Here is a 17,934-nt window from a genome sequence, read left to right as displayed (position 1 = left end):
TTTTTTTTTGCATTAAATATCTTCAGTAACATTCACTTCACCCTGCACCAAGAGAAGTAGTCTGCCTAGTAACTGGTGATGATGAGGTCATGCTATTGGTTCATAATTAGCCACAGAGAAAAACACTGGCCAATGCTCTACATTTAACTTAGAAATTAGTTTAAAACATCATGTAAAGGTATTACAATTGAATTACATGTTTTAATTAATGTCTATAATGTATAAAACATTTTGTGGGAGGAATCACGCTCATTGTTTTCCTCACCTCACTGACTATTTTTTTTTGTTTCATTTAAATAATATTCTATTCAAATAACATATAACTAAAACTAACATCCTCATATAATTGTCAGATTAGATATATCTTGACATTGTTTACATCACATGGAGGTACATGTTCTTTCCAGTTTGTGGGTTGAAGTTTCACTTTTTTATCGTAGCAGAACAGTTAATAAAATAAATGAATGTACAGTTGTGGGCTTGAACCTTTTTATAAGCAGGAACAAACATTTTACACCGATTTATACATCTTAAATAGACTCTAAATAGCAGCTGGGCGTGTACTTCCTTACATCAGGGAAAGATGTCTGCCTAGTAACAAGTGATGTTCACTTTTTATTGGCTAATAATGAGCCGCAGAGAAAAAGGCTGAATACATTTTGGTTTAGGACTTCTATATACATTATTGTAAGTATTAATGTCATGAATTCAAGGGATTACTTTGTTGTTGCTTTTCTTTTGTTTGAGATTGTTTGTTTGCATATGGGTTTTTTTTTGTGTGTGTGCTGGACAGTCCAAACTAAGTATTAAAACAAAATGACTGTGAAAGTACGCACTTTTGGAAATACCCAAATAACTTTAATACCATGGCACATTTTGTAAAATGTGTCTGAATTTGGCTGTACGTCTCCCCCACACTTGTTATCCCCCCTCCCCTGCTGATTTATTCTGTCCAAGAAACACATCATTTTTATATTTCTCTTACTCTCAGGGGCTCCAACAGCCGTGCCTTGAAGATAGCAGGCCTGACAACCCTGGCATGTCTGCTGCTGGCCAGCCAGGTCTTCACTGCCTACATGGTATTAGGCCAGAAGCAGCAGATCCACACGCTGCAGAAGAACTCGGAGAGAATGACCAAGCAGCTGACCCGCTCCTCCCAGGGTAAAAGGGGGGGTGTTAAAGTCCTATCAGCTAGGGGGGTCCATTAGGTCATTTATGAGCAATAGTCTTCGTCAGACGAGTCTGTAGAATTGAGGATGTGATCTGAAGAGGGAAGTGAGAGTTTTTCTGTAAGGAACTTGATCTGAAAGCCGGACAGAGAAATGAAAGTTTTGCTGGTCTATTTCAGGTTCTTTAGTAAAAGTCTAAATCACGTCTGTGTGAATACAAGGTTTATTCATATGCATGGAGAGAGGACTCACACAGCAGTGACTCAGTCTGTTAATGTGTGGACAGACGACGGGGGGTGTTTTATGTGCACGGACCGGTCCATTCCATGCTTCATGAAGCTACAGTTATCATAATTGATTACATGAAATTCTGCGTGGACAGTGTGGTAGACAAGAATGAAGTCCTCCATTATTCTAACAATAAACCCTAAATTACAAAAGAATTTAAAGACTGTATAAATAGGAAAAAGCTAAGGTTTTTAGAAATAAAGACAGAATTCAAACAAAACTCCAAAAAACGTTGGGACACTGTGAAATCAGTTACAAACATGAACCCTGCAAAAAAAATAAAAAATGGATCGCGAGTAGTGTTCATCAAAAACCAGAAACTCACCCAGGCTTCCTCATATAAATATTTAGGTGTCCACATAGACGGCCTTTTTTGCTGGAAAACACACATTGATCACCTGTGCAATCGACTGCAGCAGAGACTTTCTAAGGCGATTGAGACTGGATGGCAGCCAGATCATGCTGATGTTTTACCGGGCGATCCTAGAGAGCATCATTAGATGTGGAATCACAGCATTGTTTGGCAACTTAACAGTGCAGCTGAATAGCAGGCCTGCCAGAACACACAAAATAGCTATGAGGATAATGAGGAAAGTATACGAGGCCGTACGAGCAAGCAGTCATGAAAAAAGCAGCAAAGATCTTTGTGGACTCTCAACATCCCCTCTTCTCTGAACCCTTTCGTAGAGTTTCTTACAGTCTCTTTCTAAGCTGCCGTATTGTCGGTGTTAAAATGTATAGTCAAAGGTGTCTTTCATGTTTTAAGATGTTTCACGCTGAGTTTGTGATGGTGTGTTTGTTTTTGTGAGGCAACAGATTGTAGCACTGTGCCCAAGACAAACCGTCCCTTGGGGACAATAAAGTTTATTCCAAGCTGTTATAAGCTGTTCGTTCTTTTGATTAACAGTTACAATATGAACCTTTAGCTGCTAAGTCACAATTCATCCCCTTACATGCTTCTTAGAGGGGATAAATCAGATTGTTTGCTATATGTATCATGTCAAGCAGTGGAGTTACCTTGATATATTATCTGGCACTGTGTGTAGCAGAGCTGCTGTGATGAAAAGCTAGGTTTGTGCCTGCTTTTCATTGTTTTATGTGTTTTAGTTTAAGTTGTTTCTGTGGGTAATGTTAAATATGTAATGGCAATATTTTAAATCAGGTAGTTGTGTGTATTTTATACCCCAAAGAAATTAGTTGTTATTAGGAGTTGTTTTTGCAGTCTCATAATTATTTTCTCTTTTGGTTTTCTTTGTTAATTAATTCCTTATTTTGTTTGTTTATTTTTTACAGCGGTGGCTCCAGTGAGGATGCACATGCCCATGAACAGCCTTCCTATGCTGATGGACTTCACGGATGAGGACTCCAAGGCAACCAAGACACCCCTGACTGTAGGTTAATTTAACTGTATAAAGCAAGCTTGTTTGAGACTTGAAATATTGTATATTGATGATGTATAATGAATGAATACATTTAAACATGAATGCAAAAAAACATTCTTCATATATTTGGCTCCTCTGTGTCCTCCCATCAGAAACTGCAAGACACTGTTGTCAGTGTGGAGAAACAGGTGAAGGATCTCATTCAGGACTTCCAGCTGCCACAGTTCAACGAGACCTTCATGGCCAATCTGCAGAGCCTGAAGCAGCACATCAATGAGAGCGAGTGGCAGGTAAAGCCGCGCACAGATTTACACAGAAACTATTAAAACTAAGATAAAAATAAATAAACTATCTTGTCTGTCCTGTTTGATTTCTTCAACATTTTGCTCTCTGCAGAGCTTTGAGTCCTGGATGCGTTACTGGCTGATCTTCCAGATGGCCCAGAAGACGCCTGTGCCCCCAACAGCTGATCCAGGTTACTGCAACTTTCTTTCTTTTACGTTTTAATGTTTTGCTGATGTTCTGAGACAGACTGGTGCGGTGACAGTAGTTGCTGGTTTTCCTACATGTCAGGGGTTTAAGGTCTGAAGACTGTAATATTTAACTGTGACGATATTGATGTAAGAGAGATATTTTTGAGGAAATACATGAGAAATCAATACCAGCTCTCACATGTGTATCTTGAATATTAGCCAACATCTTATTATCTTAGCATAAACACTGGAAATGGGGTAACAGCTAGCCTGGCTGAGTCTGAAGATAACAAAATCCACCTACTAGCACCTCTAACTTATTGTTACTTATTGTTCATAGCCAAGATATAATTCTGCACATAACCCCTCTAACACTGTGAATTTAACTGATTAAACAAACACGGTAATAGTGTTACAGCTGAGCTGGCTGTAGCTTGATATTTAATGGACACAAGAGTGTTACTTTTTATTTAACTCTCTGCAAGAAAGCAAGCAAGTGCATTTCCCAAAATGCAGCACTACTGCTTTAACTTCGCTGCAGTCACCAGTGATACACCAATCAGGCTTTTAATGTCCCACCGTTCTCTACTTTTTCCTAAATTCAGCCTCTTTGATCAAGACCAAATGCCAGATGGAGGCAGCACCTGGACCCAGCAAGATCGGGTCCTACAAGCCTCAGTGTGATGAGCAGGGCCGCTACAAGCCCATGCAGTGCTGGCACGCCACTGGCTACTGCTGGTGTGTGGATGAGACTGGCACAGCCATTGAGGGCACCACCATGCGCGGCCGCCCCGACTGCCAGAAAGGTAGAAGAGACAGATTAAAGGACTTGATTCAACGCTGCATGATTCATGCACATGCAAGGCTGTCATGGATGATGAAAGTAGCTTAATTGCCCTATTTTCCTGTTCATTTCAGGCTCAATGCCTCGCCGCGTGATGATGGCACCCAGGCTGATGCAGAAGACCCTCAGCTTTGATGGTGAGTGCTTCAAATTAGGGTTTTTAGTGGATAGTTACAATGTTTATTGACAAGCAGTTGTTGGCTGCTAAAACATCATTCATCACTTGCTGTGTTTTTCTTTTTTCCAGATCAGTAAAAGTCTTGGATGTTTCTCTGATCCACCAATCTTCGCAGGCATGAGTCATTTTAAGCTGGATGCTGACCCACATGCAGAATTTTTTTTCATTCCATCAATCAGTTAATCTTTCATGTATTCTCTTGATTTTAACCATTCTGCTGGCTGTTTGAAAATCAAATCAATAGAGGCCTGTTACAGTTTATTGCTTTTAATATTTGCAGTTTTTGTCTTTAAAACGGAATGATTTTGGGGTGTTCTCATTGACATTTTATCCTAGATGGTTCATATCATCTGCAGTATATTAAAGTGTGTGTGTTAAACATGTCTGTCTAAGGAATGCTTAAAGGGCCGGTTCACCCATTTTAAATATTTCCCCCTTACCTCTACTAGGTTTTACTTACCCATTTTTTAAGATATCATCTCTGAGGTGTATGCCTCGAGAACCCTGCAATGGAGGAGATTGGTTTGTTTGTGGTGCATACAGCATTGAAAAATTATATTTAACAATATAGTCACAGAAACAGTGTCCCTTGTTTCTCTAAATAACCCACAGACCACACTGGGGACAGTTTTCATCGGCATTATTTCTTTGGTAGTATTTCCAATAAAAACTGTAGCCAGTGTGGTCTGTGGGCCATTCAAAGTAATGGGGACACTGTTTCTTGAAAGAGATTGCTGGAATGTTTTTCAATGCTGCGTGGACGACAAGTGAAAACCCAGCTAATTGTTTTAATTTTTCATTGGGGTGAACCAGCCCTTACAAGTGTGCGACACTGTGACTGTATGAGGGATTGATTTTCCTGTGTAGGTATTGTAGGTATGTGTTAAGAAGGCTAAATAAAGTTTTCCTAACCACATTGTTTGCATTGTTATATGTCCAACCCAAGTCATGTCCTACTGAGATCAAATAACTGTAGAAGCTATAGACAAAATAAGGCCTAAATAAACTTGAACGTGATTAGATGCAGTGACACTTTGTCCTGGATTTTCTGGTATCTGTTTATGGTTTTGTTTCTGGTTTTTCCCTTTTCACTGAAGCACCCCAGACTTATTAAATTTTACACACTTCCTCTTCATAAACATGTTGCAGGTTCACCTCCTCATTCATGTTCTAAGATCATTATCCAAGAGAGACGGGCACAAAATGTGCAAAGTTAACAAGCTGGCACATTTTAAATGAGGCTGTACTTATCTTCAAATATTCATCAAATTAAATGAACAAAATCTGATAAACAAAGCAGAAAACCAGGTGGATTTCTGTCAGTGGTTTATATGTAGGTATGAAAAGTGTACTTTAACTTACTGTGAAAGTAGTGAAGTAGTAGTAGTACTCTTTGTACAGAAAAGGTTTTCCTGCCAGTGTTTTACTATTATATATGATATTTTCGGATTAATATTACTTCTTTAATGTGTATGTTGCATTTGATGTTTACGTTTATACTCATTTTGACTGCTTTATATTCTGTTGGGTAATTTAATATACAGCAATCCCTCATATTCTTTAAGATGATCACATGTTTGTAGTATTGCTGTCCTCTTAGAACCATGTATCTCTAATCAGTCGACTTTTTATGGGCTCAGAAAAACAATTCCTGTTCCTGTTAATCCAAAAGGCTTTTTAAATAGTTTTTTTAGCATAAGAAGTAGGATAATTTGGAGATACATAATTTTTACTGGACAGGGAGGGCATGGAAATTTGATATCTGAAAAATAACTAGTAACTGAATCTGTTGGCCAGATGTAGTGGAGCTCCTTTGTGGTGTTTTCACAGTCCTCGGAGCTGCTGGGTAGAGCATCTCTGTCAGGGGCGTCGCACCCACACTTTTTCTGCAGTTTTTCCGCAGTTTTGCACAAACGCCTTACTACAGTCGCTCCGTTTCTCTGGCCGCTCTGTGTCTGCGCTCGCTGCGGCTGCCTCCTCTCCCCCTCCCTCTCCTGTTGTTGCCTCAAACATGACACCGGCTTTGAGTTTCACCGGCTGATGATTCTGCCCATAGTAGACATATATACAGGTTCTGCCTCTCTTGGTGTGTTAGATTTATCGTTCAGCTCGTGCTGAGGAGGCGGGAACTAGCTAGGTTCATAGTTCACACCATCACCTGCAAATATCCACCCATAGACATATAAAGATGTATCCACCCAACTGTTGATCCTTTTATTAAGCGATCGCCTGATTTGATTTGTAATACACACAGTGGCGGGCGGGGTGGAGCTCTGAGCCTCATTGTTGGTGAAACCGTGGGAGAAGAAGTTATGGGTATTTACATCTCCCTTTTCCAGGTACTTTGAATGAGTGTTTCTGCTTTTGAAGTTTTTAAATAAGCTTGATATGTGTTTGGGAAGATGTTCTGTTTATGTTTTGTTGACATGTCGAGTGTTTTCGGTATTATATTTAGTTTTTTAGACTAATGCTAATTGCTAATTGGGATATTGTTCAGCAGCTAGCTAAATTCGGTTAGGGTCCCCCCCCCCCAGGAACCACATCCATCCCCCACACTTTTGAAAAGCTTGCTACGCCTCTGATCTCTGTTGGGGAGAGGTTATTGCTTCATATTCTTGTGGGTTACATATCCGCAAGGATAATTTTAATCACTGGAGAGTTGCTGACTAATCTATCTCCATGGTGATGATTATTTTGGAAATTTTAATTTTACTTTGAGGAACTGTATATCCGAGAAGATTATTGTCCTTCCTATTTTTTTTTTTTTAGAGGTCCTAAAAACAAGAAGGGAAGAAAAACACAAATGAGAATAAATAGGCTGAACTTCCAGTAGCCAACAGTTCTTGCAACAAATCCTCAACATTTACAGCTAAGATAGAGGGTAAGTACTTGACTTGAAGAGTCATTGTTAAATTCGTGTATTTTTAGGACCAGAAGGTAAAATTTAAAGCCTTTTAATATTTTTTAATGTTACTAGGATGCCATTTGTGATTAAAAATAAAGTTTGGTTCTATTTCCTTATCTTCATATATAAATTTCTTTTTTGGATCTTGACATTTTCAGATTTTGCTGTCAGTCTTTCTGCTTACCATGGCACTGAATCAGAGGCTGACTCTGCTCCTGCTTTTGGGACTTACTGTCACTTCAGCGGCCACTTCTTCGTGCTTTTTTAGTGAGGATGGGGCTCGTCGTTGTGTGTGCAACAGTATGGATATCCTTAACCCAGACAATTTGATGTGTCTTGAAGTTTTGGAGCTGGAGCTGAGAGATGGCACACTGGAGGTATCTGAGATGCCGGTCTCAGAACTAGCTCTTGTTTTTCAGCTGATCCAGATAAATAAACTCATTTTCAACAATGTCACCATCTCCGTTTCGTTCATCAGTGCAGTGATCCCATTTCTGCCAACGCATTTAAACGAAATTCACATCATTTCTTCCACTCTGGAAGTTGTCCAGCCTTTACAGCCTCCAGTGTTACTGGAAGCATCTAGAATCAAAACCCTCTACCTGGAAGACACAACAGTGGACCCCTCTCTCCTACAGCCCTCCTTCCAGGCTCTTCACCGCTGGTTGTTTGGTTCCCTGAAATCTCTTGGCCTTGTTCGTTCTGGACTAGTTGAGACTGACTGCATCTGGGCTCAAAGAGTAGAAAACCTGACTCATCTAGATCTGTCAGAGAACCCCATATCTTACACTAGCCTACAGAATATCTCTCATTGCGCCTCTCTTTCATTCAAGTACCTGAAATCCCTTCATCTGAGGCACAGCAACCTCACCTCCCTCCAGTCTCTCTGCACGCTCCTGAGTCTCACCCCCACCCTCACGCAACTTGATGTCAGCAGGAACAATTTCTCCATCCTCCACTTCCCACAGTGTTTCCAGGTGAAGCCGCTCAGGATGCTCAATCTCTCCCACTCAGGAATCACAGAGGTTAACTCGTTAACCTCTGCATCTCTGGAAGAACTTGATCTAAGTTATAATTCTCTGGAGGTATTCCATGACCCACCACAGACCCTGAAGAAGCTGTTTTTGTCTAATAACCGCCTCATACGTCTCCCTTCTCTGGATAACCTATCTCATCTTCAGGTGCTAAAGGTGGACAATAACCGGCTTACCGTCTTGATAACAGAGATGGATGTCAATTTGAGCACACTGGAACAGCTTGATACTCTCCATGCAGGGAGGAACCCATATCAGTGTGACTGTGCCCTAAAAGAGACCATCACCTTCCTGGAGAGCACAGAGAGTGTATCTGTGGAGGACTACCCTGAAGACTTTCTGTGTGCTACACCACTGGCCCAGCAAGGGACTCAGATAATGAATTTTTTTCCTGAACCATGTGTGAAGCTGACCAGCGGAACCCAACATCATGGCTCTCCTCTCTGGTTGACGCTCTTTGTAGGTTTATCGTCATGTCTGATTTATTTTTGTTGATCTTTCCAGCAGACCGGATTCTTGTTTGGGAACCACTTTCTAATCTACCCTTTATAAAGGGTTTAACTAATGGATTTATTTAGTTAATGAATTAGTTACTAAACCTTATATCAGTTATCAGATATTGTTAATAACAACTTTTTGCCAGGTTGTGAAAAATCCCTTTGACTGAATGGATTGCATTCCGCATTACTTTTCCAGAGGGGTGCAGACGATCTGAACCAAAATCAATTTGTTGACAATAAATTGGACATTTATTAATGGATTACCAACATGTATAACTGCACTAAATTAAATAGAAATGATAAACAAGATTACAAGGTAGATTTATTTATCATTTTACAGCACAGGGTTAACTAGACTAAGCTGTACTTCCCTTTTATGGTACAAGTCTCACAGCCTGAAGGAATAGGCTGCTCTGATGTCCGGTGATATGGAAGCAGGCAAAAGGATTTTCACAACCTGGCATCTCAAATGTGCTTTTATAACTGATCCATAAAGCCTTATAAATGATCAAACCAGTAACTGTTAATTGATATTAATTTTATTAACCAATAATAAAGTCATTAGTTACAACTTACAACCCCCTTTTAATGGATGCCTTATTAGAACCTGGTTCCTTTGTGGGTAATAAAATGTAAAATAGAGGACAAATCAGTTCCAAAAAACACTGTCACAGTTTTTATCTCACCATTGATTAATATTGCAGAATCTTTGTATATCTACATGATTTAAAGTGAATGATCAAATTAAACTTACTTTTCACTATACTATACTTGTAATATGATATCACTCTGATCTCTTTGTTATATAATCCAAAAGAATACAATAAAAATGTGTAATCGACAACCTGACCTCTCTGTCCCTCTTGGTAACTGCACCCCGATCACCTGAATAAGTGAAAGTAGATTCTGGCTCATTAATATTTCAGCAAGGTGTAATAGAATCCAGGTGACCCAGTGGCTGTGGTACAGGAACGTATGGGATCGCCACTGTCGACATGAACGCAGCTGTAAGTACCTTCTTTTTACAACCACGTTAGTAGCAATTAAAACAGAAAAACTTGACCAACTTCCATGTTTCTCCAGTTGTGTGAGGGAGCTGAAAGAGTAAGAGTTGGAGTTGTACTTACAACAGTCGAAGGTAAAGGAAGGACAGAAATGTCAAATCTGTATGTTATGCTATGCTGTTGCTGTAGATTTGTGTTTAAATGTGTGTTTTTTTATGCGCAGAGGGCAAAGAGTGTGTATACATTGGTGAAGAAGGGCGTGGTGTGGACTACAAATCACAAAAGGATGAGGTAAACAATTTGAATTCACTCACACCTTCAATCAACATTCAGAAATTTGTTTCTGAAAGCTCAGGCTGTTGTAATCTGTTTTCCAATCAGGAAGCAAAGTCCTTCTCTTTTGACCAAGTTGCGACTGTTGACAACATCCAGGTACAGAAGAGCTTTTGACTATTGCATTTGAGCTATAGTAACAAATACTGGTAAACTAAAGTCTGAATATAAACCTGCAGAGTTTCCACCCTGAGCTCCTGCAGCCTCTCACTGAGTCCATATCAAGTGGTTATAATGGAGCGCTGCTGATATGTGGAGCCTCCACAGAGAAGATTAGCTTTCTGATTGATCAAAGTATCATAAAACAGGTGGAGCCCAAAACAATCATACACTGAATATTATTGAGTTTCATGCTTTGTCATTATTAATCTTACTCCTCACTCTATCTTAGGTCTTGGAAAATCTGTTTAGTCATATGTTGTCACAGATGAAAGAGGACTTGTTCATCTCTGTGTCATTCATTCAGGTTTGTCCTTCCGTATAATAAAGCATAACCACGAATCATATTAGACAAAGTATGGAGGAGGATTTCTTCTGATGTTTGTCAATGACAGTTTTATCCAGATGGCAGTGCTGTGGATCTCCTGAACCCTGGTAGACAGACACTAAAACCTGTGACACACCCCGCTCTTGGGAGGTGAGTCCAGATGATGACCACTGATACATCAAGATAGATCCAGTAACTAACAAATGCATATTGAAATGGCTTATCCATTCAAAATCTGTACATTTAAGTGAATGAAATGTAAACCAAAGTTTTTTTTTTCTCAGTCTTGTAGGAGGTTTATGCGAGGTGTGTGTGTGTTCAGCAGAAGAAGCCTTTACCTTGTATGAAACATGCAAGGAAACACTGAAAGCCAATGCAGGCTCCATTTCCAGCAGGTAGGTCGAATAAACTCTGGCCAAGTAACCCATTAACTTAATTGCTTTGAATGGATTAATTACAGTGGCTGATCACAATAGGCTAAATGTCTTACAGTCGCATGAGTGATTGGATTGTCATCTGTCAGATTTATCCCGGCTGTACTGAATGAATGTTGTTATTGTCTCTGCATTTTCATGTTCTGTACTTCCCTCAGATGCAGTTCCCTGTTCTCAGTGGCTGTTGAGTGGAAACTTCTTCCAGAGGAAGTGGAGTCAGAGGTGGGCTGCAGCCGACTGCAGCTGTTCAGCCTGGCAGGAGGAGCCAGCCAGACTGACCTCAGAGGGTTGGTCATTCACTCATATACTGTGAGCTATCTATTACAGCCAGGGGAACTAAAAATCACGTCCTAATGTCCTTTAGTGTTAAAGCACTGTTCTGACTGTGGCCAGCCATCAGTCACAGGATTATTCAGGACGAAGAAGGGAAGGGGTTGAACCGTCCATTCACCACCTTTCTGGTTAATTAAAAGGCTTTCGCTGGAGGAGGAAATGCTTTTAAGCAGTAAGAAAGCGTCAGTTACAACGATTGAAAGTATATATATATAAAGTGACAACATATAAACCCTTGTTCAGTATTTCCTTGAAAGATAGAATAGAGAGAAGATAGAAACAACAGGAAACAACAGGCCTTTTTGTCACAGTAAGAAAAGCACAGGTGTAATTAAAGCTGGCTGAATTCCTTTCAGCTGCTTCAGTTTCAGGGTCCTAGTTTGTGCATGCTGCCTCACTGGCATACTGTCATGACTTACTGGGACATTTGACGAGAACAGATGTCATTCATAAGACTAGTGCTTTTCCTACCATAAGTTAAAATGCCTGCTGTAAAAAAGGACTGTCACTTGAGACTGATTAACAATGAAGACATCATTTGCTTCCTGTGTCCATGGCAGGACTTTATTTCAGTCAAGTTTTATATCCACTTTAATTGTTTGTGGATGTGGAACAGTTCCAGTAACACCTCACAAAACAGAAAAAGAACTATTGACATTTTGGAAAAACATTTTGCTGACTCTTTAATTAGCAGTGGCAGTTTTAAAGTTGCAGCTTGAATATTGCAACAGTAAAGTATGTTGATTTTGTTGTACACTACCAGAAAAAAATAGGATATTGTCAAGATTAGTATACACATTGTATTTATTAGTATGTGGTGTTAGTATGTTAATGGTTGAATACTCTCCAGAGTCAACCCACTGATGAAGGTTGTGGACCGAATCCAATGTGAAGCCACAACAAGCGACAAACTGCTCCACATCCTCCTAAACGATGCCTTAACAGGAAACAGTAGGACGGTCCTTATTTACTGCATCCAGCCTCAAGGTAAGTGGTCCTCTGGGCCTCACTAACACTAACTTAACTAGATTATTTGAGCATAACAATGACTCTCTTTATGCACCAGGTCTTCTAGATGATGAAACCCCCTCTGCTTTAGCTTTGGCCCAGAAAGCGAGAAGTTTGGTGACGAAGGCCACCGCCATTCGCTGGTGTCCAAGGGCAACTGAGCAAGAGATCAGAGATAACATCACTGCGATAAGAACCAGGATGATGTCACAGGGGGAAGATGAAGTTCACAACACCTACAGGCTAGCAGAGCTGACCCAAAACCTCCAGGTAATTCATTAGATGAGCCTAATACTAAATAGTGCTTTTTCGCCATCTTCAGCAGGGACTAATTGGAGGTCAGAGCTCAAATAATTTCTGTGATCTCTCCAACAGATTGTGAAAAATCAGTCATGGGAGAAGAGGAGGGAAGAGTCAAAGAAGATAAAAGGGAAAACACAGGTTTCTACATAAATTATTTACTCTTCCACACAGATTAAGCAAAATGAGAACAAATTGTGTGTTTTTCCGAACATAATAATCACTGTATTTTGCACTGATTTGGCAGAGTTGTCGGACCCCAAACAGCAATTGGCACAGCAGCGATAATAGTGAGGGTACAGACACAATGAAATATTTACAAGACCAGCTGAAACAAGAAATGGAAGAACATATCAGAGGTAATTTGCTGTGATGTGAAAAATGTGTCAACTTTTCTGTCAGTGGCATCACTGATATGTGTTTATTACATCCACAGAGGGTAAAGGAAATGTAGAGAAAGTCCAGGAAAGAGTAGCAAGAATCCAGGAGCTAAGGGAGGCTCTCAGAGAGGAGACACTGAAGAACGGGGCTGCTACAGAGAAATCTGACCTCTGCCAACAAGTAACACAATCCATCTAAGCCCTGCCATTTTAAGTATAATACTGCACACCTATACATCCGATTGGATAATGTGTTTACAAGGCTTTGTGAATATCCTATTAAACATATAAATAAGATTTGTATGTGAGAGTGGGCAAGCCGCACTAAGACATTTATTTTATCTTGCCAATTTAATGCTCAGTCTCAGTTGGAATACAACAAAGCACAAGAACGGAGGAGGCAACTTAAGGAGGACCGTGGGAGATTAATTCAGGAGGAGGTGGAGAAGATGGAGAGAGAGTTGGCACAGGAACAGCTACCGGTGAGATAATGAGATGCACTGTTGTTTAACATTATTCAGTTTGTGATCTATCTTAGCTGAGAATGCTGAGTCAGTCTAAATTAATGCAAGGCTGGATTTATCGTGGGCAGTGGAAACCACTGCATTTGCAACTTAATTCTGTTATTTCCTTGCATCTTTTATGGTTTTATCCATTCCCCTGCTAGACGGAAGGCTCCCAGAGAGAGCTGCTGGTGCTAACCAGAGAGAGGCACATCCTGGTGCTGCAGATGGAGGCCCTGCGCGCTGAGGCCCAGCAGGCTGAGACAGACCTGCAGAATCAATACCACAGACACCAAACAGAGCTGCATTGTCTAAGAGAAGAGAGCCTGCAGGTGAGGGTTTGTTGACTCTGTGAGAGTACAATGATTCAAATAATTATGTCACATTTTCATTTCATTAGTTTACCATTTTTTACTAGTGTCTTTTAGAAATGGATGTATAGGCGTTTCGGTCTACATGCAAGAAGTAAATGTGTTTGCATGAGTCACCTGTGCTTTTCCCAGTTTGTTTTTCTATGTTGTCTGTTTTGCTGCTCTCTAGGTATTCAGAGTGTTTCATCAGGTAAGCGAGGAGCAGAGGAAGATGTCAGAGGGCAGATACAGAAGTGTGCTGCTGGAGGCTGTGCAGGATGCCGTCTACCTGTCTGCCCAGAACCAGCAGCTGCAGGCTGACAACAAACAACTCCGTAAAGGTCAGCGTATGTTGCTTAACTTCTACCAGACTGGCTGTTTTATTACAGATAGAGTTTACCCTAACCTCTGAAGTTAAATGTGACAGGGATGCCAAGAGATGATTCTTCCTCCCACCAGCTTTTAAACATTCTTATTTTTCCTTTGACAGCACTGGGAGAGTTAAAGGATACTCTATCTGTGCGAGGTGATCCTAAGACTGAACTGCTATCTCAACAACAATGACTAAACAATGTTTATGAATCTGTTTGCTTAATGTAAATCATGAGAAATAAAACTGTTCTTGACAATTTATTGGTTATCATTAACACACTATGTAACACTTTGATATTAACTTTGACGTTCTTGGCAGAGGATGCGATACAAAACAAAATCACTGAGATGACAATAGCAGCACTCTTCAGAAATATATCACTGAAGGTATAATAATCCACACTTGCATTATTATTTGAATTGTACAGTGTAACAGAATTACACAAGTCTTAAATATGAATTGTAAAATTAGGCATCAGCTGACATGACACATAATATGCTATATGGTAAATACAAGTCCAGATGTCGAAGTCAGAAGGCAGATGGATACAAAGGCAGAAAACAAATCACATCTAAAACTTTTAAAACTAGAATACAGAAGTTTAAGTAGACTGCAACATTTTGGGTTCAGTGGGCCTTGTGGTTCGTGTGGTGGAGACTTTACTATCTGTAGTAAAGGTAAGCTGCCAGTCCAATCATAGAAACGGGAAGGAGGAAAAAAGGTGTTAGCTGCAGCCCTAAGATGACCCAAGACAACAGAGCATTAACCAGCATGGAGCAGGAAATGACAAACAGTCTGGTGATCCCGCTGCCGTGCTTGAGCACCACAGACATCAGGAGTCCGTTAGCTGCCTGCCCTGCTATAATGGCCCAAACCACCCCCGAGTATCCCTCTAAAAAGCTTTTTTCACTCCCTACAGCGGAGAAGGAGGAGAGCCCATTGATGGCCACACCAAACACATAGAGGTAGAGATTCTGCAAGCTAAGCGGCAGCCTCTGGCTCTTTAGCACCCTCTCTGTGTAAACTGCTGCCAGGCCTGAAACACAGCAGTACACCAGCACAAGGAAAAGCCCCCAAACTGTTATATGAAGCCTGGGAGCTCCCTTAGCTTCAGCCCTTTCAGGGTCCTCTAGATCCAGGCTGCTGTAGGTGTGGCACACCCCTGCGCACATGAGGAGCCCCAGAGCTAGCCACTGAGCAGGCCGGAGCCTCTTGCCCAAGCAGGAGGAGTACAACAGGGCAGTGGAGGCAATTTTTAGGTTAGAGAGGACCTGGTACGAGCTTGGGTCCATGTAGGCCTGCATGAGGACTACCAGGTTGTTGTTGAGAGCGTAGAGTATGGCAGGGACCGCATAGGGGGCCACAAGGACTAGAGGTGGAGGAGCATTTAAGGCGGATGTACCCCCAGTTAGAACAAGGGTCGCCAGAGAAATCAGGAGTTTAGCTAGCTCAATCATAACAACACATGATGAGGGATTGAAAGGGACTTGACCGTCTACTTTGGTGAGAGCGATGAGTGGCGCATGAGAGCCGTAAATGAGGACCATCAGCCCAAAAAGGACACCCCACTGAATCCTTTTCACCCACTGTCTCCTAATCCTTGCCGGGGAACTGGGACCCACATTCTGGATCACAATCATCCTGACTGATGAAAAATAAAACACTTAATTTCTTACAAATCTAGTACTAACTATAGTGCAAAAGAAACCTCACTTTGTGGCTGTTTTTTAAATTAAACAGCTATAAATCTCAACAATTTAAATATCAACTATAAAATACTTACATGCACTATTCTCTGTATATATCTTTATATGTATTGCAGTAAACAGGTAAAACTGCCTGTTTTACACATGATCTAACAGGCTTAGATAACTGCTCCAGGCAGCAAAAATGATGAAATCTGATGGACCAAACATTAAAACCTTGTAGGCACAAAGGCTTACATCTCGTGTGAACATCAAACAGATACAAGTGGAAATGAAACAGAGAAGTATTCAACTAAAACAAAAAAGCTAATTAAAAAAAAAATGCAGTCTTTTACTTTGAGTCCCAATTGAAATTCCAGTTATATAATTATATCCATAGTCCAGTCTACACACAAATCTTGAAGGCCGATCCGTCACGAGCCACTGACAGGCCAGCAGCCGTAAACAGCGTTTCTTTATCTTGTGCCCCTTATTTCACCGGCAAGAGCCCAAATTACTTTGGTCCTTTTCTCGAGCTGTTTATGTACTCTTTCACGGTCCTTTCAATGTTGGGCACCTGGTAGTTCTGTGCCGCGTACATGCCAGTGATTGTTCCCAGCAGCACTCCCAGGATGGCAGAGGAGCGTAGTTTGGCCACCACATAGCCGGCCAGAAAGCCCTTCAGAAACGGAGATCCCAACACTGAGCCTCCCTATGCAAGAGAAAAATAATAATAATAATAATAATAATAATAATAATAGCAAGGTTTTTTAAGCTTGGTCAGAGCACATAAAAATGACATACATGATAGTAAATCATCAATAATGAGTAAACACATTTATAGTACAAGTAAGGTTATCACCATAAACCATCATATTATCAACAATATAACACTAAATTATCACTAAACTAAAGGCAAAAGAAGTAAGAATGGGTATACTGAGATACTTATTCCTAGTATTTTATTACCATCAGTGAGGAGAATGTCAATAATACAACAGGTAAATTAAAGGGCAAATGTTCCTCCATTTCTATATATATATATATATTAGAAATACATTCACCAAACATGAAACCACTTACCTGAGGGATTCCCACAGACACTTCGTTCTCCACTCGCCTCTGGATTTCCTCCAATTGATTTTTGAGCTTCGTCAAATCTTTTAATTGCTTCAGAGGATCCTAAAATACAATTTAAAATGTACAGCACTTGTATTAGGACACAGTTGGACAACTCCGACTAAGGTTGCTGTACAACATGGCCTAGAGTTTAGTTACTGCCAGAACTTCACACGAAGAGCTTCTCTGACAAAAACAGCGACTTTTCTCGAAGTTTGCTGGTTATCAAACAGCAACACAACTCAACACAGCCCGAGGAGGAATTCATTTAATTTAGAAGCGACCACCGCCCCGGTAACTCAGTTTTAGAGTTGATGTCATCTGACGAAACACGTGAAATAAATACATTTAAAGCCAGAGCACAGGAACTCACTCACCTTGTCATCCGCCATTTTTGCTCAGTGGTTTTGATCAGTGCTCCACTCACAGGCCTGAGACGCGTTTTGCTCGATTACTTTGGTCTGGGTGAGATGGTTTTGACTTGTATGCGGTGACACTGGGAGTTGTAGGCTGGAACTTGGTGCAGCTCATTGTTGTGCTACCTTTATGAATTACTGTTTGTTTAACTTTTTTTTTTGAGTAGTTGACTTTACTAGAGAAGTGAGATTTGTCAGGAGTGTCTCAGTACAAATCCAAAACATGTCAAGGATAACTTTAAAGGATAACTTTAAAGAATAACTTTAAAGGATAACTTTAAAGGATAACTTGGAAGATGTATTCAAGAATATGGATCTGTTTTTCATACAGTATTGCCAATCCAAAAACATCTTTTTGGTAGCTCCACTAATTATCTTACTGGGTCATCGTCTCTTATCTGGGTTACAGTAAATAAAGCTTTCAATTAAAATGTTC

At 40.4% G+C, this 17,934-nt stretch overlaps 5 protein-coding genes across 5 annotated transcripts in view; 3 read left to right on the top strand and 2 right to left on the bottom strand.

Moving 5' to 3' along the window:
- The window catches only part of cd74a (CD74 molecule, major histocompatibility complex, class II invariant chain a), a 5,904-nt gene extending 540 nt beyond the window's left edge, over positions 1-5,364 (top strand). Inside the window, exons 2-8 of the mRNA XM_035669956.1 lie at positions 992-1,161; positions 2,751-2,848; positions 2,992-3,129; positions 3,236-3,314; positions 3,918-4,118; positions 4,231-4,293; positions 4,404-5,364. Of these exons, the coding sequence (XP_035525849.1) occupies positions 992-1,161; positions 2,751-2,848; positions 2,992-3,129; positions 3,236-3,314; positions 3,918-4,118; positions 4,231-4,293; positions 4,404-4,411 (757 nt within the window). The 3' untranslated portion in view covers positions 4,412-5,364. The remainder of the gene's footprint in view (positions 1-991; positions 1,162-2,750; positions 2,849-2,991; positions 3,130-3,235; positions 3,315-3,917; positions 4,119-4,230; positions 4,294-4,403) is intronic.
- A 1,751-nt stretch (positions 5,365-7,115) lies between these two features.
- Positions 7,116-9,636, top strand: LOC118334121 (toll-like receptor 2). Its single transcript, XM_035669952.1, has 2 exons — positions 7,116-7,215; positions 7,398-9,636. Exon 2 carries the CDS (start codon positions 7,425-7,427, stop codon positions 8,766-8,768), a length of 1,344 nt encoding a protein of 447 aa, XP_035525845.1. The 5' UTR covers positions 7,116-7,215; positions 7,398-7,424; the 3' UTR covers positions 8,769-9,636.
- A 132-nt stretch (positions 9,637-9,768) lies between these two features.
- On the top strand, positions 9,769-14,534 carry LOC118334014 (trichohyalin). Its single transcript, XM_035669829.1, has 13 exons — positions 9,769-9,780; positions 10,001-10,068; positions 10,882-10,992; positions 11,190-11,318; positions 12,215-12,351; positions 12,431-12,642; positions 12,748-12,813; positions 12,920-13,031; positions 13,109-13,233; positions 13,415-13,534; positions 13,720-13,887; positions 14,096-14,246; positions 14,396-14,534. Exons 1-13 carry the CDS (start codon positions 9,769-9,771, stop codon positions 14,467-14,469), a joined length of 1,485 nt encoding a protein of 494 aa, XP_035525722.1. The 3' UTR covers positions 14,470-14,534.
- Positions 14,505-15,952, bottom strand: slc35a4 (solute carrier family 35 member A4). Its single transcript, XM_035669639.1, has one exon. The coding sequence runs from the start codon at positions 15,916-15,918 to the stop codon at positions 14,941-14,943; it is 978 nt and encodes a 325-aa protein (XP_035525532.1). The 5' UTR covers positions 15,919-15,952; the 3' UTR covers positions 14,505-14,940.
- Positions 15,953-16,441: 489 nt separating this feature from the next.
- LOC118333843 (SLC35A4 upstream open reading frame protein) lies at positions 16,442-17,548 on the bottom strand. The gene is made up of 3 exons (XM_035669640.1): positions 17,460-17,548; positions 17,047-17,145; positions 16,442-16,675 (listed from the first exon to the last, which is right to left on the bottom strand). Exons 1-3 carry the CDS (start codon positions 17,472-17,474, stop codon positions 16,478-16,480), a joined length of 312 nt encoding a protein of 103 aa, XP_035525533.1. The 5' UTR covers positions 17,475-17,548; the 3' UTR covers positions 16,442-16,477.
- Between the last annotated feature and the right edge of the window lie 386 nt (positions 17,549-17,934).

The sequence above is a fragment of the Morone saxatilis genome, unplaced genomic scaffold, assembly GCF_004916995.1.
Source record: "Morone saxatilis isolate NCDOM2014 unplaced genomic scaffold, NCSU_SB_2.0 Contig22, whole genome shotgun sequence".
In the NCBI taxonomy this organism is placed as follows: domain Eukaryota; kingdom Metazoa; phylum Chordata; class Actinopteri; family Moronidae; genus Morone; species Morone saxatilis.
This window is presented reverse-complemented; position numbering and strand designations above follow the sequence as displayed.

Bases quoted from the DNA above. Each gene is read 5' to 3' on its own strand.
- slc35a4 (XM_035669639.1), bottom strand. From the start codon at position 15,918: ATGATTGTGATCCAGAATGTGGGTCCCAGTTCCCCGGCAAGGATTAGG.
- LOC118334014 (XM_035669829.1), top strand. The intron at 12,814-12,919 runs GTTTCTACATAA...CTGATTTGGCAG, and splicing joins AGATAAAAGGGAAAACACAG to AGTTGTCGGACCCCAAACAG. The intron at 13,234-13,414 runs GTAACACAATCC...TTTAATGCTCAG, and splicing joins AATCTGACCTCTGCCAACAA to TCTCAGTTGGAATACAACAA.
- LOC118334121 (XM_035669952.1), top strand. From the start codon at position 7,425: ATGGCACTGAATCAGAGGCTGACTCTGCTCCTGCTTTTGGGACTTACT.
- LOC118333843 (XM_035669640.1), bottom strand. The intron at 16,676-17,046 runs GTAAGTGGTTTC...TCTCTTGCATAG, and splicing joins TGTCTGTGGGAATCCCTCAG to GGAGGCTCAGTGTTGGGATC.